Source organism: Monodelphis domestica, chromosome 5 (assembly GCF_027887165.1).
Source record: "Monodelphis domestica isolate mMonDom1 chromosome 5, mMonDom1.pri, whole genome shotgun sequence".
Classification (NCBI taxonomy): Eukaryota; Metazoa; Chordata; class Mammalia; order Didelphimorphia; family Didelphidae; genus Monodelphis; species Monodelphis domestica.
The window spans coordinates 314469927-314496211 of record NC_077231.1 but is presented as its reverse complement, the minus strand read 5'-3'; the positions used below and the strand labels follow the sequence as shown (position 1 = coordinate 314496211).

Below are 26285 nucleotides of genomic sequence, written 5' to 3'. Positions count from 1 at the left end.
CAAGATATTTTCAAGAAAAAATGCCCCAAGATCCTAGAATCAGAAAGTAAGTAAAAATTGATGATCACCTGTTATAGAACACAAAATGAAAACTTCAAGGAATATTATTGCCAAATCCTAAAGCTCCAAAGTCAAAGAAAAAATATTTCAAGTAACCCGAAAAAAAATTCATATATTGTAGAGTCAAAGTCAGAATCACTCAAGATTTAGTAGCTATCACATTAAAGAAATGGAGAGCTTGGGAAATTATATTTTGGGAAGTCAAAAGAGCTGGAATTACAACCAAAAATAACTTATCTAGCAAAAGAGAGTAGAATCCTTTGAGACAAAAATGGATATTTAATGAAATAGAGGATTTTAAGCATTCCTGATAAAAAGACCAGAATAGAAAATTTGTCTTTCAAATACAAGACTCAAGCATAAAACAGTAAACATGAAAGGCAAATCATAAGGAACTCAAAGTTAAACTATTCACCTTTCCATATTAGAAAAAGATACATGTAGCTGGTAGGAAATTTATCATAATTATGGCAGCTAGAAGGATTCTAATAGAAAGAGGGTAGGGTAGTGAAGTCGAGTATGGTTAGGATGATATAAAAAATGAATAGTTGAGAAAGAGATGTAAAAATGAATAGATGAGAAAGTAGGGGTAAAAGAGAGGAAAATGGGGAAATTATCTCACATAAAATGGGTGCATAAGGAAGACATTTTACATTGGTGAGGAATATGAAAGGAAGCAATGTTTGAACATCTAAATTGGTTCAAAGAAGAAATAGACAGATAAACACACACATACCCTATTAGTCATACAAATCTACAGAACAGGGAAGTCGAAGAGGAAGGTGATGAAAAGAAAAAGGGAAGGTGATAGAAGGGAGGGAAGATGAAATAAGGCAGTGATCAGCAGCAAAATAGACTTTATAGGGAAAATGAGGTAAAAAGGAAAAAACAAGAAACAAGAAAATAAGATGAAAGGAAATGCACACTTAGTAATCACAACTGTTAATGGGATTAGGAGGAACTTACCCATAAAATGCAAGCAGATAGATGGATTGGAAACTAGAATTCAGCAATATGGTTGTGGGTTTTGTTTTGTTTTTACAAGAAACACTCTTGAAACAGAGAGATACACAAATAGAATTAAATAAGGACCTAGAACAGAATCTTTTATGCTTCAGCTCTAAAAAAGACAGGAATAGCGATCATGATCCCAGATAAAGCAAAAGCAAAAATAGGCCTAATTAAAAGAGATAATCAAGAAAACTACATCTTGCTGAAAGGAACCATAAACAATAAAGTAATATAAATTTGAAGCACTTATGTGTTGATTGCCATAGCATCCAAATTCTTAGAAGAAAAGTTAAATGAATTATTGGAGGAACTAGACAGTGAATCTGTACTAGTGGAGGACCTCAACTTTTCCCTCTCAGAGATAGATAAATCTAAAATTAATATGAAAGATGTTAAAGAGATGCTTAAAATATTAGAAAAGTTTGATATGGTAGACAACTTTAGAAAATGGGAAGGAAAGAGCAAGGAGTATACCTTTTTCATAGCTGTACATAAGACTTTCACAAAAATTGACCATGTAGTAGGACATAAAAACCTCCCAACCAAATTTAGAAAAGCAAAATATTAAATGTGTGCTTTTCAGACCATAACACAAAAAAATTACATTTAATAAAGAGATATAGAGAAAGAGATTTAAAATCAATTGGAAACTAAATAATATAATACTAAATAATGAGTTGGTCAAAGAAGAAACCATTAAAACAATTAACAATTTAATAAAAGAGAAGGACAACAATGAGACATTACAAAATTTGTGGATTGCAGCCTAAGCAGCATGGAAAGAAATTTATGTTTCTAAATACAAAATCAATAAAAGAGAGAAAGAGAAGAGTAATGAGTTGGACATTCAAGTAAAATCCTAGAAGAGCAAATTAAAAACCCTAAGTTAAACACTGAAATGAAAATCCAGAAAACCAAAGGAGATATTAATAAAATTGAAAGTACAGAAACCTCTAAATGATAAAGAAAATTAAGAGCTGGTTTTATGAAAAAAAAATGATAAAGTAGATATACCATTGGTTAATTCAATTTAAAAAACAAATAAGAAAATTAAATTGCCAGTATAGAACATGAAAAGAGGAATGGGACACCAATGAAAATGAAGTTAAAGCAAATATTAAGTTATTTTACTCAATTATATAATAATAAAACTAATACTCTAAATAAGGTGGAAGAACACACACACACATATATATATGTAATATAAACTCCCCAATTAACAGAAGAGAAAAGGGAATATTTAGCTCTATCTTAGAAAAAGAAATTGAAGAAGCCATTAGTTAGCCATCTAATAAAACATCCCCGATGGATTTGTAAGTTAATTTTACCAAACATTTAAGGAACAGTTAATCCCAATACTATAGAAATTATTTTTTTCAACAGGTAAAGAAAGAGTCCTACTAAATTCTTTTTATGACACAAATATGGTTTGGATACCTAAACGAGGTAAAGCAAAAACAGAAAGAAAACTATAGACCAATTTCCCTAATGAATATTGGTGCAAAAAATGATAAATAAAACTCTAACGAGGAGATTATAACAATTTGTCACAAAGATCAAACACTGTAACCAGATGAGACCTGTTCTAGAAATGCAAGGTGGGCTTAATATCAGGAAAACTATCAGCATAATTAACCATATAAATAACAAACTACAAAAATCATAAAGTTATTTCAATGGATGCAGAAAAGGTTTTTGACAGTATGCAACACCCATTCCCATTAAAAAATATTAGAAAGCCCTAGAGATGGGAGGTCCTAGGTTCAAATCTGGCCTCAGCCACTTCCTAGCTGTGTGACCCTGGGCAAGTCACTTGACCCCCATTGCCTAGCCCTTACCACTCTTCTGCCTTGGAGCCAATACACGATATTGACTCCAAGACGGAAGGTAAGGGTTTTTAAATATATATATATATATATATATATATATATATATATATATATATATATATTAGAAAGCACAGGAATTAAAAGAGCCTTTCTTAAAATGATAAGTTGTATCTATGTAAAACCAAGAGCAAACATTTTCTGTAACAGGGAATAAATGAGAAGCCTTATCAATAATATCAAGAGTGAAGTAAGGATGTCCTTTATCACCACTATTAGTCAATATTGTACTAGAATGAGACAAAGAAACTAAAGTAATAAAAACAGGCACCGAGGATACAAAAGTATTGTTCTTTGTTGATGCTCTGATGTATACTTAGAGAACCTTAGATAATCTGTTAAGGGGCAGCTGGGTAGCTCAGTGGATTGAAAGTCAGACCTAGAGACAGGAGGTCTTAGGTTCAAATCTGGCCTCAGACACTTCCCAGCTGTGTGACCCTGGGCAAGTCACTTAACCCCCATTGCCTAGCCCTTACCACTCTTCTGCCTTGGAGCCAATACACAGTATTGACTCCAAGACAGAAGGTAAGGGTTTAAAAAAAAAAAAAAGATAATCTGTTAAAAGGGCTGGTTGACACAATTAACAACTTCAGCAACATTACAGGATATAAAATAAACTCCCATAAATTGTTATCATTTCTATATAATTCTAGCAAAATCCAGCAAGAAGAAATAGAGAAGTTTTATTTCAAATAACTGTAGACAATGTCAGCCAAGACAAACCCAGGGATGATATGAACACAGTTACAAAACACTTTTCACAGAAATATAGACCTAAACAACTGGAGAAATATTCATTGCTTAGGGATTGACCAAGCCAATATAATAAAAGTGACAATTCTACCGAATGTAATTTATTCTGTGCCATACTAATACTACTAAAGAAAAATTTTACAGAGCTAGAAGAAATAATAGCAAAATTTATCTGGAAGAATTAAAGGTCCAGAATATCAAGGGAATTAATGGGGGGGGGGAGGCAGGGATGAAGGCAGACAAACCATTGGCTCCAGATTTCAAACCATAATGCAAAGTGGACATCTTTAAAACAATCTGTTACTAGGTAGGAAATGGAGTTAAGGATCAGAGGAATAGATTAGGTACACAGAACATAGCATTAAATAACTATAGTAATCTAGTCTTCAATAAACCCAAATATTTAAGCTTTAGGGGTAAGAACTCGCCATTTGAAAAAAACTGTTTGATAAACTAGAAAGCAATTTGTTAGAAACCAAACATAGACCAATATTTCACACCATATACCAAGATAAGGTCAAAATGAATAGATTATTTAAACATAAATGGTGGTATCAAAAGTCAATTAGGAGAGCATAGAAAAATGTGAAGTTCATATTTATGGGTATGGGAAGAGTTAATGATCAAATAATATTCGGAGAGGATCACAGGAATTAAAATGTATAATTTTGATTACAAGAAATTGAAATTCGTTTGCACAAATAAAAAAAATGCAGCCAAAATTAGAAGGAAAACAGGAAACAGGGATGAGGGGGAGAGGTAGGATTTGTAGCAAATTTTTCTGATAAAGTTCCCATTTCTCAAATACATAGGGAGCTGAACCTAATTTTTTAAAATAAGAGCCATTTCCCAGTTAATAAATTTCAAAGGATATAAACAGGCAGTTTTCAGAAACCAAATTCAAAGCTATCAAGTCACATGAAAAATGAAAATTTGCATGAAATTAAATGCAAATTAAAATAACTCTGCAGCACTATTTCATACCTGTCAGATTGGCTGTTATTGAAGAGGGAAAATGACAAATGCTGGAAGGGTTGTGGAAAAATTGGGACACTAATACACTGTTGATGGAATGTGAATGGGTCCAAATATTCTGGAGAACAATTTGGAACCATTCTCAAAGAGTTCTAAAACTGTGCGAATCCTTTGACCCAGCAAAACCACTCCCATATCTATATCACAAAAAGATCAAGGAAAAGACAAAATGATCTATCGATACAAAAATACTTATAGCAGCTCTTCTTGTGGGGGCAACAATATAAAAATTTAGAGGATGTCCATCAACTAAGGAATGGCTAGACAAGTTGTAATGTATGAATATATGTATATAATAAATGACTGTGATCATAAGAAATGATGACCAGGATATTTTCAGAAAAAAATTTGGGAAGACTTCTATGAACTGAAGAAAAATGAAATGAGCAGAACCAGAAAAAAGAAAAAAAAATATACATTAATAGCAACATTGTAAGGATGATCAAAGTATGGAAGACTTAGTTAATCTGATTATGAAAATGATCCACGACAATTCCAAAGGACCTATGATGAAAAATGCTCCCCAACCTGATAAACTCTGAACATACATTGAAGGAGACATTTTTACTGTCTTTATTTTTCTTGTCTTATTTTTTGTTCATTTTTCCTTTGCCAAATGACTAATATAGAAGTATATTTTGCTTGATTTCACACCCAGGTGTAATCAATATGAAATTGCTTGCCTTCTCAAAGAGGGACAAGAGAGAGAGAGAGAATATGGAATTCAAGATTTTTTTGGTTGCTAAAATTTTTAGCATGTAATTGGTAAAAATGTAATCAAATAAATAGAAATATGTGAAATAAGGAAACTGCATACTAATATTATTGAGGTTACATTTGGTTATCATTTATTTTGCTAGGTGTAAACTATGGATGTGACACTTCTGGGCTAGATGACCTCTAAGGATCCCTAAGAACCCTTCTAGCTCTTAGTTTGTGACCCTAAACTTGTTTTAGAAGCCTTTTTTAGGCTCGGTGACCAAACGCTTTAATGGATAGTGTTGGAACTGGAATCAGGAAGAAGGGTTCAAATGTAGTGACTTCTGGCAAACCTGTGTCTGGGTTTCACTTCTGTCATCTGTTAAATGAGAGATTTAAACCAAATAATGGCTGTGGTTCCTTCTAACTAGAGTTAGATGATCCTCCAACAATTCCATAAAACTTTACTTAGGGTATTCAGTAGTTTGAAGCAATTAATGAGAATCTCAAATATCCTTTGGGAAGTCTCGGTATCCTGGAATGGTGCTGGCTGAGGGCCCCCTGCTTTAGAATCAGAAGAAATCTTATAGATAAAGTATCTCATCCATCTTGCTCATTATGTAGGTGAGATGGAAATCTCATTTGATCCATGAGGCACTGTGGTGGGTGGAGAGAGAGCTTGTTGACTGGTTGGAGTTGATGTCATAAGATCTGTATTTAAACCTCACTTTTGTCACTTAATCCCTTTGTGATCCTTTTGGCAAGTCAGTGGCCTTTTCCTAGACTCAGTTTCCTCATTTATAAAATGAGAGAATTGGAATAGATAAAATGTAAACTCCATCCAGCCCTAAATCTGAGTTTCTGTCTTGATCTCAGAGAGATAATGTAGTGTAGGAGATAGAGCACCATCCTTCGGGTCCAAAAGACCTGGGTTCAAATACTTCATCTGCCATGTAATTACTGTGAGAATCTAGGGAAGTCATTTAGCACCTCAGTGCCCTGAACAACTCTGTAAGACTTTAATTATATCTACCAGTCTGCATTGGTGGCACATGTGTGTGGTGGAAGAAGAGCCCTATACCACTGGAATCAGATTTTGTTTTTTTAATTAACATGATGAAATAGAAGCTCAGAAATGCACCTTGCCCAAATTCACACAGCTGGTGAATAGCAATGCTTTGATTCCAACCCATTATATTTTTGCTAACCCAATAGTCAACCTGTATTTTATTTATTTTATCCTCAAGACCACTTGGGAAATAGGGGCTGTTATTAACTCTATTTTAAAGATGAGGAAATTGAGGCAAATAACTTGCTCATGGTCATACAGCTAATAACTATTTAAGACTGTATTTGAACTCGGGGCTTCCTGAATCCAGGTCCAGCATTCTATTCACTATGCTACCCCACCATTATTTTTTAAATAGGTATAATGACAGAGCCTATCTCCCAGGATTGTTTTGAGGATCAAATGACATAATGCATATAAAGTGATTTGCAAAACGTCATGTGTCCCCAAATCGTTAGCCTTCACATGTTGCTGTCCACTCACACCCACCAGGCAGCTCTCCATGGCCCCTTGAATTAGCCATGGTTTAGGTTCTCCTGATGTCATGGTGTGACAGCATTTCTCGGCCACACAGCACAGTGCTTGTGTTTTTTGTTTGTGTAAATTTTCCAATGATTCCCATCTCTTTCTATCTTTCTTGACTTCACCATTTTCTTTTTCATTTCATTTTAGACTCTCTGCTCCCTTTTGGATTGTTTGCTGACCCCTGAAAATGTTCCTTCAGAAAGCCCACGAGAAGTCTACGAGATCTACTTTATCTTTGCATGTATCTGGGCCTTTGGGGGAGCCCTGCTTCAAGATCAGGTACAAGTGGCGGGGAACAAACATGGGAGAAAGGGACCCTGAGTTGCCTAAAACTAAGATGTGCAGCTGTGCAAAGTGCCTGCAGTGGGTCCTCCCCTCAAGCACCACTGTAGTTCAAGCCCTCCGCTCCCCTCAACTGAGCTGTTATGACAGCTTTCTAATTGGTCTCCTTACTTCCAGTCTTCCACTACCAATCCATCCTGCCCACAACTGCTGGACCAAATAATGTGAAAGCTCAGAGTGCCACTCCTCTGCTCAATTAGCTTCAGTGGCTACCATTACCCCGAGAGGTAACCCTTCAGGGCTTCCATTACCCCTGAGATACAAAATAAGCCCCTTAGTCTGGCATTTTAGGCAAATCACGCTGGTTCCCATTTCCTACTGGAAATATATTATGCTCATAATGTTCTGTAGTCATTTCAGTGTGTGAGCTTCTGCTCCTCAAAGAGCCATCTTGGACTAATTGAATAGGGATATGACTGTTGCCAAGTCTCATTGAGACATAGCTTATTATTTATTTAGCCAAGTGTTTTTAGAATCAGATGAAAAATAGTGCCCTGTGCCTTTCTAAGAAAAATAACAATAATAGATTTTTATTGATATATTTTGTTTTTGCAATACCTATATTTTCTCCTTTATCCCTCCCCCAAATTCCTCCCCCCAAAAAACATTCCTTACTGTGAAGGTTTTTTAAGGAAAAGGAAAAAAATTCACCAAAATTGTTTCACACATTGAAAAAAAAATCTGCTCCTGCATTAAGCCTAGCATCTATGGTCCCCTGCCCCATTCCCCAGCCTAAGTGCTTTTTATATCTCCCTTCTTTGGGGTCATGTTGTTCTTCAGATTTTCATAACATTCAACGTCAATCATGTTGTGGTGGTTGTTTTCCATATTATCACAGCCATGGTGTGTAGTGTTTTCCTGGTTCTTTCCATTTCTTTTTGCATCAGTCCATTTAAGTCTTCCCAGGCTTCTCTGTAGTAATCATATTTGTTTTTTACACTACAATAACATCGTATTCATGTACTACAAATCGTTTAGCCTTCCCCAACTGAGGAATGTTTACTTTGTTTCCAATTCTTTGTTACCATAAAAATGGCTACTAGAATTGGTGGTGTCTTTGGGGTCTTTCTTTTTGTCAGTGACCTCCTTGATGCCCATGCATTGTCACTGCAGAGTTGTGCTTTTTTCAAACAAAAAATCTTGAGCTTACCTTCCAGCTCTAATAACAGCTGATCCACGACAGGTGTGGTGGTCTCTGCCACTGGGGAAGGCTGAAATAAGGTGGTTGTTCAAGTTCAGAAGTTCTGATCTAGAGTAGCACTGAAGTCAGTCATGGATCCTCTCTAAACCTCGTACCAATATGGTAGCCCTGAGGAGTGGAAGACTGCTAAGGAGGAAGCAAATGGGCTTAGGTTAGAAAAAGGGAGCATGTTGAGGCTCCTGTTGTGATCAGTGGTGGAATTGGGCCCCTAAAGGACTTCTGCACTTTCAGCCTGGTTTGATCCAATCTCAAACTGAGGGTGTGTGAGGATAGCAAAGATGATCATTGATATTCAGCTAGCTCTCTGAGGTTTACAAAACCAAAAATCTCCCTTCTTCCTTAAGACAAGACTATTAGATTTTGTACCACAGAGTTTACCATCCCCATTGTTCAGGGTGAGAAAAGGAGGCTCAGTTAAGGTGAGGACTTGCTGATGATCATCCAGCTTCGAATTGTTAAAAGTAAGATGCTAAATCAGCTCCATGCTGTCTCCAAGTCTGGAGATGACTATTATATCTTGAGAGAGAGAGAGAGAGAGGCAGAGAGAGAGAGAGAGACAGAGAGAGACAGAGAGAGAGAGACAGAGAGAGACAGAGAGAAACAGAGAGAGAGAGAGACAGAGAGAGAGAGAGAGAGAGAAAGAGAGAGAGAGAGAGAGTAAAGAGGAGAGTTCCTTCCTTCCCCTGGCCCTTCAGCAAGGCAGCTGCTGTCCAGGCTTGGAGAGAAGTGGAGAGATGCCAAAGCTGCTGAAGGCATTAGCATGGAGCTCTCAGCATGTGGACAGAAGAAGGAGGAATCTGAATCATGCTTCACCTGCTTTCTCTTTTTCTTAGACAGCTGGAGTTGGGTTTGGAAAGACTCTGGAAGGGAAGAAGGGCACTGATCGACCACTTCTTTGCTCTCAGAAAAGTTACATACTAGGAGAGCCAGGAAGAGGGGTCAATCTGGCCATATCTGGGATCAGATAGCAACATATCATGACCCTAGGATAAAGTGAGGGCCACTAGTAGGGTTCCAAACTATTTCAAAATAGGTTTCTCTCTTCCTTTCCTTTCCCTTTCCTTCTTCCTCCTTTTCCCTTTCTCTCTCTTTCTCTCTCCTTCCTCTCTTTCCCTTTCCCTCTCCTGCTCTGTCCCCCTCTTCTTGCCTCACTCTCCTTCACACATACATACAAAATATTTTTCTGATAAAAAGTACCAGGCCCTAGAATAATTTATTCAAAGATATGTGATAGCACTCTACAGTGAAAACCACCCTTGTTTTGGAGTCTGAGAATATGGGTTCAAATCTTGATTCTATCATTTACTACCTATGTGACCATGGGTAAGTCACACTCTCTCTGGACCCAGTCCTCATTTGGACAATGAAACATTGGACTAGATGACCTCTGAGCTTCCTTCTGATTTTAAATCTATCATCTTGTTATCCACTTTTACAGAGCTGAGCTTGGTGATCATCTTCTAAGCTCATAGGCCTAGAGCTGGAAGGCCCTCAGAGGCCATGGAGACCAATCCTTTATTTTTACAGATGAGGAAACTGAGGATAAGGGAGATTAAGTAAATTGATCGGAGTCAACTAGCAAGTGTCTGAGTCAGCATTTGAAACCAGCTACTACCAGGTCCAGTAACCATCTTCTAGCCATGTCACCCCTTTTTCCAGGACTGCAGGAGGTGACATAGTGGAAAGAACCAATTGTGGAGTCTAGAGAGTCCTGGGCTCCCCTCCTGCCTTTGTTGTTCATCAGCTGGAGAACTGTGGGCAGGTTTCATCCTCTTGTTCACTTCTTTTTTTTTTATATAAAACCCCTACCTTCCGTCTTGGAGTCAATACTGTGTATTGGCTCCAAGGCAGAAGAGTGGTAAGAGCTAGGCAATGGGGGTTAAGTGACTTGCCCAGGGTCACACAGCTAGGAAGTGGCTGAGGCCAGATTTGAACCTAGGTCATCCCATCTCTAGGCTTGGCTCTCAATCCACTGAGCCACCCAGCTGCCCCCTTGTTCACTTCTTAGATGAGGAAACAAGGCTGAGGAGATGGACTGAAAGCTCTGTTCCTCGCAGCTGGTGATTCATAGAGCTGGGACTTGGCTGCAGGTCCTCTGGCTGCAAATCCAGGGCTATTTCCTGGGTTGTAGTCAGTGTCTTCAGCTGTGACCTTTCCTGCATCCTGGAGGTGTGTCCTGAACATAGGATAATAGCAGTCAACATTTATGGAAGCTTTAAATATTGCAAAGCTCATCCATATTTGATTCTCAGGGCTGCACTGTGGGCCAGGCACCATTATTATCTCAGAGTGTAAGGGCTTGCTTGGGGTCCAATGGCTAGTAAGCATCTGAGGAAATGAGGAACTCAGAGCTCCTTGATTCCAAGTCCAGCAATTGATCGATCCACTCTGCTATCTAGCTATGCAATCATTCAGGCTTTTATTAAGCCTTACTCTGTGCCAGCCTAAGCGCTGGCACTCAGGGGGACTCCGAGGAAGACAAAAATGCAAAACCAGTTCCTTCCCTCAAGGAGTTTCCTTTCTGAAGGAGGAGAAAGCATGTTCCTAAATAGGTATGTATGAGATAATCACAAAATAATTAGGTGCTTTTGCTGCCTCGTGTTTGCTCACTGTGTAAAATATCTTCTCTCCCTTCCCCATCCCCTTTCTTCCCACAGGCCCCTATCATTAGGTCCTCAAACCCTTACATGCATTTTTGAATGCCTCACCACTAAATTGTGGCTATGTTCAGACCCCAGGTCTCCTTCCCCAGGACCCTGGAGAGGATGCAGAAGCAGCAATCCATCCTTGAAGGCTTTTTTCTCTTTGTTCTACTCTGGCTAGGATGAGGCAAGAACCTAAAATAACTTGATGAGGTCACTCATGCCCCAGTGGGGCTCCACTCCTTGTCACTAGGTTACTGAAGCTGTGTTCTATAATTAACTTGGTTATATCAGCCATCCTCCCAAATAAATCCCAGGGGCTCCTCCCTGGAAACCAGATTGACAGCAAAGGAGAGTCTCTCCTTTGACTGTTTTTTAATTGTTTTTATTTTTTTCAGTTACATTTTGAAACAATTTTTGGCATTTGTTTTCTTTTTCAGTTAGAGGTACAAACAATTCTTGGTCTTTGTTTTTTGACATTTTAGAATTCAAATGTTCTCTCTCCCTACCCCCCCAAGGAAATGAATACTATGATATAGGTTATATCCATACTTTCATATAATACATATTTCTGTATTGCTCTTATTTTGATGGAAGTCACATATTATACACAAAATAGAAATCTCATGAAGGAAATATAGTGGAAGATGGCATGCTTTGAAATCTGCAGTCAACCTCCAACAGTTCCTTCTTTGGCTATGGATAACATTTTCATCATGAGTCCTTTGTTGTTATCTTGGAGACTTGCTTTTCTGATAATGGTTTCATCCTTTACAGTTGATTGTTTCATGGTATTTCCATTACTATACACTAGTCTCCTGGTTCTGCTTGCTTCACTTTGCATCAGTTCATATAAGTCTTTCCAGGGTTTTTGTTTTTTTTTTAAACTCATGCTGTTCCTCATTCTTTATGGCACAATAGTATTCCATTGCAACCATATACCCCAACTTGTTCATCTATTCCCCAAGTGATAGATACTCCCTCAGTTTCCAGAGAAGACCTGCTAAAAATATTTTGGTACACCTAGGTCCTTTTCCCTTTTCTCTGATCTCTTTGACATATGGTGGTATTGCTATGTCAAAGCATATATATAATTTTGTAGCCCTTTGAGCCTGGTTCCATATTGCTCTCCAGAACAGTTCACAGTTCCACTAACAGAGCATTAGTATCCCAATTTTCTCACATCCCCCAACATTTATCTTTTTCCTTTTTGGTCATGTCAACCAGTCTAGTAGGTGTGAAGCAATATTTCAGAGTTTTTAAAATTTGAATTCTCTAATCAATAGTAATTTGGAATACTTTTCAATATTCCTTTGGATATTCATATCCCTTGACTATTTTTTTTTATTGGGGAATCATTGTTGTTCTTATAAATTTGATTCTTTTCTCTATATATTTGAAAGATGAGTCTTTTGTCACTGAGTCTTGCTAAACATTTTTTTCTAGATTTGTTGTTTCCCTTCTAATCTTGGTTGCATTGATTTTATTTGTACAAAAACTTTTAATGTAATTAAAATTCTATATTTCATTTCTAATGTTCTCTGTGTCTGATTTGACCATAAATTCTTCCCTTATCATTAAGTCTGACAAGTAAACTTTTCCATGTTCCCCTAATTTGTTTATGGTTTCACCTTTATTTCTAGATCAAGTATCCATTTTCACTTTATCCTAGGGTTTGGTGTGAGATGTTGATCCATGCCAAGTCTCTGCCATACTGCTTTCCAGTTTCTCCAGCAGTTTTTGTCAAATAATAAGTTCTTTCCTCAAACACAGGTATCTTTGGGTTTATTGAACACTAAGTTACTATGAACATCAAAGACCATGTCACCATTGCCTAATCTATTTCATTGATCCATCACTCCTATTTCTTTTTTTTAAGATATTTTATTTTATCGATTATATGTAATATCACACTATTTCTTAGCCAGTACCAGATTTTTTTGATGACTGCCACTTCATAGTTTAGTTTAAGATATGGTATGCCTCCTTTGTCTGTATTTTTTCCCACTAATTCTATTGATATTCTTGACTTTTTTTCTTCCAGATAAACTTTGTTGTTATTTTTTCAAGTTTTATGAAATAATTTTTGGGTAACTTGATTGATATGGCACTGAATAGATAAATTAATATAGGTAGGATTATCTTTCTACATATATTGACTTGATCTATCCTTGAGCTATTAATATTTTCCCAGTTATTTGGGTCTGATTTTAGTGTGAAACATGCTTTGCTGTTTTTGTTTTTGATAGATATACCTCTAGTATTTTATATTGTCTACAGCTATTTTGAATGGGCTTCTCTTTTTAATCTCTTATCATTGAATTTTCTTGGTATTAAACAGAAATGCTAATAATTTATGTGGCTTACTTTTATATCCTCTGATTTTGCTGAAGTTGTTCATTTTTTCTATTAGTTTTTTTGTTGATTCTCTTTGGTTCTCTAGGCATGCCATCATATCATCAACAAAGAGTGATAATTTTGTTTCTTTATTATCTATTCTAATTCTTTCTATTTCTTTTCCTATTCTTATTGCTATAGTGAGCATTTTTAGTACAATATTAAATAATACTGGTGATAATAGGCATCCTTGCTTTACCCCTAATCTTTTTTGGGAAATGACTTAGTCTTTTACCATTACAGAAAATGATTGCTAATTGTTTTAGATAGATACCATTTTTTCCCTTTAAGGAAGGTTACCCTTATTTCATTGCTTTTATATGCAATGGGTGTTTTATTTTCTCAAATGCTTTTTTCTGCATTTATTGAAACAATTATATGAATTTTTTTTGGTTTTGTTGTGGTCAGTTATGTTAATGGTTTTCCTAATATTGAACCATTCCTACTTTCCTAGTATAAAACTCACCTCATCATGGTGAATGATTCCTATGATAAATTGTTGTAATCTCTTCCTAGTGTTATATTTAAATATTTTATATCAATGTTCATTAAGGAGATTGGTTTATAGTTTTCTTTCCTGTTTTATCTCTTTTATCTCTTCTTGGCTTAGCTATCCATACCATATTTGTGTATATAAAAAAGGATTTCCTCTTCCCCTAATTTTCAGTTTATGTAGTATTGGAGTTAGTTGCTCTTTGAATTTTTTATAAAATTCCTTGAGAATCCCTCTGACTTAGGAGCCTTTTGCTTAGGAAGTTCTTTGATAGTTTGTCCAATTTCTTTTTCTGTGATAAAGTTGTTTAAGTATTCTAGTTCCCTTTTTGTTAATCTATGTTGTTTATATTTTTGCAAGTATTTATCTATTTCACTTATATTATCATATTTATTGGCACATAGTTGAGCAAAAATAACTTCCAATAATTGCTTTAATTTCTTCTTTGATTGTGATTTCCACTTTTTTTCATTTTTGATACTGGAAATTTGATTTCTTCTTTCTTTTTTTAAATCAAGTTAATGGTTTATTTTATTTTTTTCAAAAACCAAGTACTTGTCTTATTTATTAGTTCAATTTTTTATTTCAATTTTATTAATCTCTCCCTTGCTTTTCAGGTTTTGTAATCTGGCACTTAACTGGGGATTTTTCATTTGTCTTTTTCTAGTTTTTTTTTAGATGCATGCCCAATTCATTGATCTATTCTTTCTCTAATGTATTAGTATAATCATTAAGAAATATGAATTTCTCTCTTAAGTACTGTTTAAACTGCATCCCATAAATTTTGATATGTTTTCTTCTCATTGTCATTTTCTGTAATGAAATTTTGGAATTTTTTCTATGATATGTTCTTTGAACCATCCATTCTTAAGGATAAAATTATTTAATGTCCAATTAACTTTTAGCCTTTCTTTTTTGCTGCTATTCGTTGAGTATAATTTTTATTGCATTATGGTCTGAAAAGTATGTGTTTAATATTTCTGCTTTTCTACATTTGGATGTGAAGTTTTTATTCCCTATTATGTGGTTGTTTTTTGTGAAGGTTACTACAGAGAACAGGGTGTATTCCTTCCTAATCCCATTCAGTTTTCTCCAGAGGTCTATCATATCCAGCTTTTCTAAAGTTCTACTTACCTTCTTAATTTCTTGTTTATTTTTTGGTTGGATTTATCTATTTCTGTAAGGGAGAAGGTTGAGGTCTCCAATTAGTAACATTTTATTATCTGTTTTTTCCTGTAACTTCTGAAGCTTTTTCTTAAAGAATTTGGATACTATGCCATTTGGTCCATATATGTTAAATATTGATATTGTTTCATTCTATATAATGCATTTTATCATGATGTAATTTCCTTCTTGATGTCTTTTGATTAGATCAATTTTTACTTTTGCTTTGTCTGAAATTATGATTACAACTCCTGCTTTTTTAAGTTTAAATTGCCTCTGTCTCCCTATTCTGAATGTGTTTCTTATACACAGAATATTATGGGGTTCAGATTTTTAAACCACTCTGCTATTCTTTTCCATTTTATGAATGAGTTCATCTTATTCACATTCACAGTTATGATTACAGTCATCCCTCATTATATTGCAATTCACTTATCATGGCTTCACTGTATTGCCAGTTTAAAAAAAAATATATATATATATAATTCTAAATCATGGGGTTTTTGCTATGTCTCGGGACTTTTTTTGGTAAGAAACCACCAGTTTATTGAATGAAAAATCCAACAGCAACTCCCCCCCTATCCATAGCCCAACCAAGAGAGCAGCTGAGCCCAGGCAAGGTACTTTGGCTAGCAGGACTGAGAAACAGGACCCAGGGACACAGGAGGGCTAAGAAGAGAGAACTCCTTTCTGTCCAAACCTCTGTTATGGGAATGAGCTTGGCCATAGGGAGGAAGGGGGTCTCAGTGGACAGAACATTGACTGGAGGACTGAGGCCTGTAGCCCTAGCACCTGGAATTCAATCCCCCTCATCTTCAGAGTGGGAGAGGGGGAAGCTATGACTCAGATGTGTCTTTGCCATGAGGAGAAATGAGGTCTGTGGACACATAGCTGGACTGGAGCAAGAACAAAGGGTGAAAGAGTCCTAGCAGGGGCTCGCTGGATCTGGGAGGCTGCCCACAGAGGGAAAAGAGGGGGGAAAAACAGGTGCTGGGGTGGGAGCCTGGGGGAGGCAGGACTAGGCTGGAATGTGGGTGAGCAGGAGTGTTGGGAGCAGAGAAGCTGGAGGGGACAGGGCCTGGCACACAAAGGAGTCACATCAAATGAAGAGGAGAAAGCAAGCAAGAGCAGGGCAATGGGAGTAGAAGCCAATGAGTTCTCAAAGACATATGCACAGCATCAACAGAACACTTCTGAGGACACCAGGGATGCTGGGCAAGGCCCCCCAGAAGTGGGGCCCAGTGACAGAGGGACCCTTCCCTATCATGCCCAGCTAACCAGGATATTCTGTGTAATCCTGTTTGCGGCTTCACGAGATTTATATTGTTTTCTTCTAGCTGCTTATAGTACTTTTTCTTTGGCCTAGGAGTTCTGGAATTTGGCTATAATAGTCATGGAGTATTTTATTTGGGGGTCTCTTTCAGAAGGTAATTGATGGATTCTCTCAATTTCTATTTTTCCTTCTTGTTTGAGAATTTCAGGAAATTTTCCCTGATGATTTCTTTCTTATAGTGTCCAAGTTCTTATTCTGGTCACAGCTCTCAGGTAGTCTGATGATTCTTAGATTATCTTTCCTAGATCTATTATCCAAGTCAATCATTTTTCCAATAAGGTAATTTAAATTTTCTTCCATTTTTTTCCTTTTTAATTTTTTTCTTATTGTCTCCTGATGTTTTATGGTTTCATTATTTCCTATTTGTCCATTTCTGATTTTTAATAATTTCATTTCTTCCTTGAGTTTTTGTGTTTCCTTTTCCATCTTTAAAGAATTGTTTTCTTCAGTTTTTTTTGCTTCCATTTCCTTTTGGTCAATTATATTCCTTAGGGAATTGTTCTCTTCAATGTAGTTTTGTACCTCCCTTTCCTTTTGGCCTATTTTAGCATTTAGGAAGTTTATTTCTTCAGTGAAAATTTTCCAGCTATTGAGTTTTTCTGTCAATTCTCTTATTACTTGGCTTTTTAACTTCTTTTCAAGTTCTTCCAGAAGTTCCTTTGGGATCTGACATCCTTTTGCACTTTCCTTCAGGGCTTCACATTTTTCTTTTCTGGCACTGTTGTCAACTTTTGTTTGAGAGTTCAAATTTTGGTCTTCTCGGTCACTAAAGTAACTTTCTAAGATCAGAGTTGTTTGGTTTGGTTTTTTTTCCTTTTGTGGAAGAGAGGAATTGGGAAGCATGCAAAGAGGCAGAAGCAGTGGCTGAGTGGTGACCTGTCAGTCAAACAAAGGTTCTATTTGGAATGTTACTAGGAGAAACAGTTGGAGGCAAAGCCAACTGCTGGCTGGACCCTGGTTACCTTGTTGCCTTGAAGGAAGGAAGGAAGGAATCTGTTGTCTCTGGTGATTAATAACTAAAGACCAGGCAGTCATCTTCTTTCTTTTGTCTATTCCCTCCTCCCTCTATACCTCCCTTCCTCCCTCTTCCTCCCTTCAGCTTCCCCTATCCCCTTTCTTCTTTTTTCTAAATCACTCAGGGGTAAGTTTATGATGTTTCACATGAAATACTCTTTCTCTTCTTTATCTTAAGTAAGGGTTTATTTGGGGAAGACAGGAAAGGATAGAGAATGGAGGTAAGAGAGTTGAGAATTTCCCTAATACTACAGTGAGCCTTAGGTTGGAGGATATTGGGATATAGTTTCAAATTGAGAGGAATGTCTGAGAGGTCTGGAAGTTCAGTCACTATCATCAACAGAGCAAGTCAGAGATATCTGGACTATTGTCCTTCTTTCTTCTACCTTCAAATCACCAGAGACAACAGCCTTCTTCCTTCCTTCAAGGCAATAAGGTAACCAGGGTCCAGCCAGCAGTTGGCTTTGCCTCCAGCTGTTTCTCCTGGTAACATTCCAAATAGAACCTTCATTTGACTGACATGTCACCACTCAGCCACTGCTTCTGCCTCTTTGCATGCTTCCCAATTCCTCTCTTCCACACTTTTGCTCATTTTCCTATTTATCCCCATACCCAGCCCTTTGCCCCTGTTATTTTATTTCTCTTTTTTTTATTTTTATTTAGCTGCTCTGTTACTGAGATAGAGGGCACACTGTTCCAAGCTTGTTGAGTATTCTTCACTGGTACTTGGGGTAGACTAGGTTGCTTTCATTTCTCAGTGTGCCTCTCAAGGAGATAGCTCTTCTGGCTTGCTCTGGGTAAGTTCGCAGCTGTTTTGTCCCTCTATATTCACTACCCTGTGTTAGGCATTCTTCTGTTGTTTCATGGACTGGGCTGGTCCCTTACTCTGAGTTCTGCTGCCACGTGGAAAGGCAGGGAAACCTGTAATTTAGCCAGTGTTCCTCTCTGCTCTCTTGGGGCTTCAGGTATTTCCTTCCTTTTGTGCCTTCTATACTTATGTAGGGTGGTTCAGGCCAGATTCCTACCCATTCTGCAGCTTCATGGCCTCTGGCAAAGTCATGGCATGTTGGGCTGCTCCAAGTTCTGCAAGTTCTCATGGATGCTGTGTTGCCCAGACTACTCTCTCCTTACCAGTGAGATGAGACATGTTCCTCTAGTTTTCCTTTGTTTTGAGGCAATTTAGTGTGTGTGTGTGTGTGTGTGTGTGTGTGTGTGTGTGTGTGTGTGTAGGGATTAGGGATTGGGGCAACATTTCCTCCACCATCTTAGCTCCCAGCATGCCTCTCCTTTAACCATTGTCAGCACGCCAGTGCCTTACCTAGGTGCCTTCTACATAGGATATGATTGGTAAATACTCATTGGATTGGATTAAATTGCAAGAATAGTTTAGTGCTTTACTATCAAAGGGTCTCTGTATAGCTTGGGGATGGAGGTGAGTTTCAGGTGTGGCCATCTTTCTGCTGGACCATTATCACCCAAGAAGGAACCATGTGTGATTTCCTTCTCACAACTATGTGCACAAATGGGCTTTATTCTCTTTTGAGGAGAGAGTATTACTTCTTGTTAATCAAGTGATTCTTCCTGTGCCTCTTGAATTTTGTCCATTCTCTTTGGGGACCAGGAAGGTACAGTGGAAAGAATTCTATATCTGGATTGACAGTCTGGGTTTCAGTTCAAGCTCTGATACTTCCTGCCACTGACTGATCTTTGGCTTCAGTTTTCTCCTCTGTAAAATGAGGAATGAGGCTAGATGACTCCAGACATCACTTCCAGCTCATTTGGATTAGACAAGGAAAGATTCTGATAACTGAGTCTTTCTGCCCTATCCAAATGTGGTCTCCAGGGTAGAAAGCCTAGATGCAGTTGCTGGTGCTTCAGGGCAGAGCAGGACATGGTGTTGATGAGTTCTAGGGCAGGGGCAGGGACCTTCATAGAGAAGAGCCTTCTACTGATGCTGCTAGAGACAGGGATCTGGGGCCAACTGTATCTGAATGAAACATTCTCCAAAACAGCTTGAGTGGAGATGACCAACTCCATGTCCGCTTTTTGGACAGGATTCCTATGAGCCTCAGAGTAGCTCATTGCTGACTAATGTCTCTACTTCAAGAATATTGAATTGCAGCAGGTTCTAATGACAAGTGGTCACTGCCGGGACTTGGCTCTTCTCCATTCCACTCCTTGATTGACCTGGGACTCTTCTTTGACTTTGTATCTTCAGAGCCTGCCACAGAGTAGGCCCTTAATAAATCCTTGTTGAACTGACTGAATTTTTCATTCTTTAATTCATAGAATCACATATTCAGTGATACAATCTTACATACCATCTAGTCCCATTATCTTTGTTTTATAGACCAGTAAACAGAGGCATGGAGAGGGGAATTACTTGTCCAGAGTTATATGGTAGAGAGTAGAGCCAAGATCTGAAACTAGATGCTCAGCTTCCAAATGCAACATGCTTTTTTCCCCTTCTACTCAGGACCTTCACAAGTCTCAATAGTCATGTCTGCAATCTAACCCAGAAGTAGGGAAGAGATTCTAGATGGCCCAATAAAAAGGAGAACAGGGGAGTGTGGGATGGGGGAGTGAAAATGCAAGACCAGAGAAGATATATAACTGAGGAAGACAAAAAGATTCTTCCTTCCTTCCTTATTTCTTTCTTTCTCTTTTCTTCCTTCCTGTTTGTTTGCTTTCTTTCTTCTCTCCTCTTCCCCTTTCTTTCCTTACTTTTTTCTTTCCTTCTTTCCTTCCTGCCTTCCTTCCTTGCTTGTTTTCTTGCTAGCTTTCTTTCCTCCCTTATTCCCTTCTTTTTTCCTTCCTCTCTCTCTCCCTCCCTCCCTCCATCTCTATCTCTCTCCCTTTTCCTCTTTTTCTCCTTCTTCTACTTCTCCCTCCCTCCTCTCTCTCTCTCTCTCTCTCTCTCTCTCTCTCTCTCTCTCTCTCTCTCTCTCTCTCTCTCTCTCATCCTTTTCTCATTTCCTTCCTTTTTCCCATTTGGCAGCAGGCAATGGAGATTCAGATTCAGAAAAGATCTCTCTTTTTCCTTACTTGTACAATGGGGATTGTGGTACCTGTAGAGCCTCCCCTACAGGGTTGCTCTGAGACTGATATGAGAGCTGTAATGATGATGTGACCATAGGGTACTGTCAGTCTCAACCTGCTCTGAGATCCAGGCTAGGAGAAAAAATCCCTTCTAGACATTGCATCCACTATATCCAGAATAGCACCAATTTCCAAGTTCTAGATCTTTGTCACATTTCTGTGATGCCCCAGAGAATCCCCTCTTCCAGACAGAACTGTGTCTAGGTCCTCAGGTTTTCTTGAAAATTCTACAAAACAACTTGTTTGGAATGTTGTAGAGAGCATCCTGGGTAGTTATTATTGACTCTAGATGGCCTGTAGTGTGCTTCCCAACTTTGAGATTCCGTGGCTCTGATTCAGGCATATACTTCCATGGCATAATCTCTTGTCTTTATATGCCTTTTTTTTAAAATTAATTGTTCTACCCCTCTCTCAATCTACACATATAAAGAATTAGTGGGATTGATGCTAAAGGATTCATTGGTAGTCGTGGGTTGGCTCAATAGAAACTTTGAGTGTCCAACAGGATTTGTGTTGAGTTGTTGAAGACTTATTTCATTCATTCATTCATTCATTCACTCACTCACTTGATACTGCTATAATGTCATCGTAGCCTATCCAGTGACCCTTTGTATTTATTCTTCTTAGCTTTCAGACTATCCTACTGAATTCAGTCGCTGGTGGCTCAAACAGATGAAAGCAGTCAAGTTTCCATCCCAGGGAACAGTTTTCGATTATTATCTTGACCCCAAGACCAGGAAATTTTTGCCTTGGGCTGACAAAGTTCCCAAATTGACTATGGACCCAGATGTGCCTTTACAGGTAGGTACATGAAATATGTCAACTTTCAAAGGCACATTTTTGCCTTTGGAATCCTTATTTCTATTGTAATGAGAAGTCTGGGATATCAGTGCAAATTTATGGTGCTTTTGCTAAGCTGTGGCATTCAGAGCAATAGAAGTGATTGTCTCCCTCGTACATTGAGTCTCTCGGACCACATTTAGGGTATTGTTTTCTGTTTTCTGTTCTGGATACAAGGTTTCAGTAAAGACATTGAGAAGCTAGGATATGTCCTAAGAATGGTACATAGAATGGTGAAAGGCCTTGAATTCATGCAATATAAGGTCCTATTGGAGGAAGTGGAGGTATTTAACAGGATCTGGTGGGAAAATAGTGCTCTATTGAGACTCCAAACTTGCCTTAATTCATTAAGGACAAAAAATATTATGATAAATGTATTACATGACAAATATGATAAACATTAAATATTTAAATGTACTAAAATCGTAAGAGCCTAAGAAGCTATGAACTTTTGGGACTGCCCCTTGACTGTTTGTTGCCTCATACCTAGCTCAGTCCACTTACCACCCCTCACAATCACTCACCTTCCATCTCCAAAGCTCCTGCTACCTCCACGTGGACAGTCAATTTTGTCTTATTTATCCTTGGCTGCACGCCATTCCTCCTCAAAGCAGTAGTTGTGAGCAAGTGTTGGACTTGAGTATAAACTCAGAACCTGCAGACTCTTCTGCAGACCCAGACTTTGAAATATGGTTTTCCCTTGGTTTCAGGAAGTCTCCCACAGTTAGAGCTCATCTCTTTCTGGGAGCCTCGTCCATGTAGAATATGACCCTGCAAGCCTAGATCTCTTAATAGGTCTGGAGAGCATTGAAGTATTTCAGCAGAGCAAAATTCTGGATCTTCGTAATAATGGCCTTGTGTCTTTAAGGAGGAATCAGAACAGGGGATCAATACCTGCCTCTACCCCTTTCTCCCTGTGAAACCTTGAGCAAGTAGCTTAAGCCCTCTGAGCCTCAGTTTCTTCATCTGTAAAATGTGAGAGTAAAATTAGGTTGGGTGATCTCTAAATTCCCTTCCAGCTTCAGATCTATTATCCTGTGAATTTAAATCCTATTCCAAGGAGCCGTAGAAGTGAGGCTTCTCTTTAACAACAATTTTCAAATTCATTGACTAAAAATTTGGCTGTTTGGGGAGTAAAATAATCCACATCCAGCCTAATAACCTGTCTCCAAAATGATCCATTCCTTCTGGGTTTTTTTTTAAGTAATTTTATTGTATTTTTTGGTTACAATAATCACTTTATTTACCTCCCTTCCCTCCATCCACCCTTCCCACAGCCGATGAACAATTTCATTGGATATTACTTGTGTCCTTGATCAGAACCTATTTCCATGCTATTGTTTGCACTAGGATGTTCATTTAGAGTCTACATCCCCAACCATATCCCCTTGACCCATGTATTCAAGCGGTTGTTTTTCTTCTGTTTCTGCTCCCATAGTTTTTCCTCTGAAGGTCGATAGTGGTCTTTCTCATAGATCACTCCAAGTTGTTCTGGATCACTGCATCGCCACTAATGGAGAAGTCCATTGTATTTGATTGTACCACAATGTATCAGTCTCTGTGTACAATGTTTTCCTGGTTCTGCTCCTTTTGCTCTGCATCACTTCCTGGAGGTTGTTCCAGTCGCCATGGAATTCCTCCACTTTATTATTCCTTTTAGCACAATAGTATTCCATCAACAACATATACCACAATTTGCTCAGCCATTCCCCAATTGAAGGGCATCCCCTCTTTTTCCAATTTTTTGCCACCACAAAGAGTACAGCTATGAATATTCTTGTACACGTCTTTTTCCTATTATCTCTTTGGGGTACAAACGCAGCAGTGCTATGGCTGAATCAAAGGGCAGACAGTCTTTTATCACCCTTTGGGCATAGTTCCAAATTGCCCTCCAGAATGGTTGGATCAATTCACAACTCCACCAGCAATGCATTAATGTCCCAACTTTGCCACACCCCCTCCTTCTTTTGCTGTCATGTTAGCCAATCTGCTAGGTGTGAGGTGATACCTCAGAGTTGTTTTGATTTACATTTCTCTGATTATAAGAGATTTAGAACACTTCTTCATGTGCTTATTAATAGTTTTGATTTCTTTAACTGAAAATTGCTTATTCATGTCCCTTGCCCATTTATCAATTGGAGAATGGCTTGATTTTTTATGTACAATTGGTTACCTCTTTATAAATCTGAGTAATTAGACCTCTGTCAGAGGTTTTTGTAATGAACATTGTTTCCCCAATTTGTTGCTTCCCTTCTAATTTTGGATGCATTAATTTTGTTTGTACAAAAACTTTTTAATTTGATGTAATCAAAATTATTGATTTTACATTCTGTGATTTTTTTCTAGCTCTTACTTGGTTTTAAAGTCTTTCCTTTGCCAAAGATATGACAAGTATACTAGTCTGTGTTCGCCTAATTTGCTTATAGTTTCCTTCTTTATATACAGGTCATTCACCTATTCTGAGTTTATCTTGGTGTAGGGTGTGAGATGTTGATCCAAACCTGATCTCTCCCACACTGTCTTCCAATTTTCCCAGCAGTTTTTATCAAATACTGGGTTTTGGTCCCTAAAACTGGGATCTTTGGGCTTATCATAGACTGTCTTGCTGAGGTCAATTACCCCAAGTCTATTCCACTGATACTCCTTTCTGTCTCTTAGCCAGTACCAAATTGTTTTGATGACCACTGCTTTATTAGTTTGAGATCTGGGACTGCAAGTCCTCCTTCCTTTGCATTTTTTTTTCATGATTTCACTGGATATCCTTGATCTTTTGTTCTTCCAAATGAACTTTGTTATGTTTTTTCTAATTCAGTAAAAAAAAAAATTTTGGTAGTTCAATGGTATAGCACTAAATAAGTAAATTAATTTAGGCAGGATTGCCATTTTTATTATGTTAGCTCACCCTACCCATGAGCAATCAATGTTTTTCCATTTGTTTAGATCTAGTTTTAATTGTGTGGAGAGTGTTTTGTAGTTGTGTTCATATAGTTCCTATGTTTGTGTTGGCAGATAGATTCCTAAGTATTTTATATTGTCTTGGGTGGTTTTAAATGGAATTTCTCTTTCTAATTCTTGCTGCTGAAATGGATTGGAGATATGTAGAAATGCTTATGACTTATGTGGGTTTATTTTGTATCCTGCAATTTTGCTAAAGTTGTTGATTATTTCGACTAGCTTTTTGGTTGATTGTCTAGGATTCTTTAAGTAGACCATCATATCATCTGCAAAGAGTGATAGCTTGGTCTCCTCATTGCCAATTTTAATACCTTCAATTTCTTTTTCTTCTCTAATTGCTAATGCTAGTGTTTCTAGTACAATGTTAAATAATAGAGGTGATAATGGGCATCCTTGTTTCACTCCTGATCTTATTGGGAAGGCTTCTAATTTATCCCCATTGCTTATCATGTTTGCTGATGGTTTTAGATATATACTGTTTATTATTTTTAGGAAAGGCATTTCAATTCCTATACTTTCTAGTGTTTTAAATAGGAATGGGTGTTGTATTTTATCAAAGTCTTTTTCTGCATCTATTGAGATAATCATATGATTTTTGTCGGTTCGCTTATTAATATGGTCAAATATGTGGATGGTTTTCCTAATATTAAACTATCCTTGCATTCCTGGTATTAATCCTACCTGGTCATAGTGAATTACCTTGTGATGACTGACTGGAGTCTTTTTGCTTGTATCCTATTTCAGATTTTTGCTTCTATATTCATTAGGGAGATTGGTCTATAGTTTTCTTTCTCTGTTTTTGACCTGCCTGGTTTGGGGATCAGTACCATATTTGTGTTGTAAAATGAATTTGGTACAACTCCTTTGCTTATTCTATAAAATAGTTTGTGTAATATTGGGATTACTTGTTCTTTGAATGTTTGATAGAATTCATTTGTGAATTTTTTCTTAGGGAGTTCTTGGATGGCTTGTTCAATTTCTTTTTCTGATATGGGTTTGTTTATGTAATCTATTTCTTCCTCTGTTATTCTAGGCAATTTCTATTTTTTAAGTATTCATCCATATCACCTGCATTGCCATATTTCTTGCCATATAATTGGGCATAATAGTTTTTAATGATTGCCTTAATTTCCTCTTCATTAGAGGTGAGGTCTCCCTTTTCTTCTTGGATACTGTCAATTTGGTTTTCTTCTTTCATTTTTTTAATTAGACTGACCAGTACTGTCTATTTTATTTGTTTTTTCAAAGTACTAGCTTCTAGTCTTATTTATTAAATCAGTAGTTCTTTGACTTTCAATTTTATTAATTTCCCCTTTGATTTTTAGGATCTCTAATTTAGTCTTCACCTGATAATTTTTAATTTGTTCACTTTCTAATTTTTTAATTTGCATGCCCAATTCATTGACCTCTGCCCTCCCTAATTTGTTAATATATGAGATCAAGGAAATAAATTTCCCCCTGAGTATTGCTTTGGCTGCATCCCATAGGTTTTGAAAGGATGTCTTATCATTGTCATATTCTTCAATGAAGTTATTAATTGTTTCTATTATTTGTTCTTCGGCTAATTGGTTTTGGAGAGTTGTATTATTTATTTTCCAATTATTTTTTATTTACCTCTCCCTGTACCCTTACTAATTATTATTTTCATTGCATTGTGATCTGAGAAGGTTGCATTTATTTTTTCTGCTCTTTTGCACTTGTTTGCAATGTTTTTATGCCCTAATACATGGTCAATTTTTGTGGATGTGCCATGTGCTGCTGAAAAGA

The 26285-nt window shown here is 37.3% G+C and overlaps 1 protein-coding gene across 7 annotated transcripts in view; it reads left to right on the top strand.

Moving 5' to 3' along the window:
* Positions 1–26285, top strand: part of DNAH11 (dynein axonemal heavy chain 11) — a 272410-nt gene that overhangs the window by 101751 nt on the left and 144374 nt on the right. For all 7 annotated transcript variants that reach the window (XM_056800511.1, XM_056800512.1, XM_056800510.1 and 4 more), the window contains 2 exons: positions 7186–7317; positions 21351–21524. In XM_056800511.1, the coding sequence (XP_056656489.1) occupies positions 7186–7317; positions 21351–21524 (306 nt within the window). The remainder of the gene's footprint in view (positions 1–7185; positions 7318–21350; positions 21525–26285) is intronic.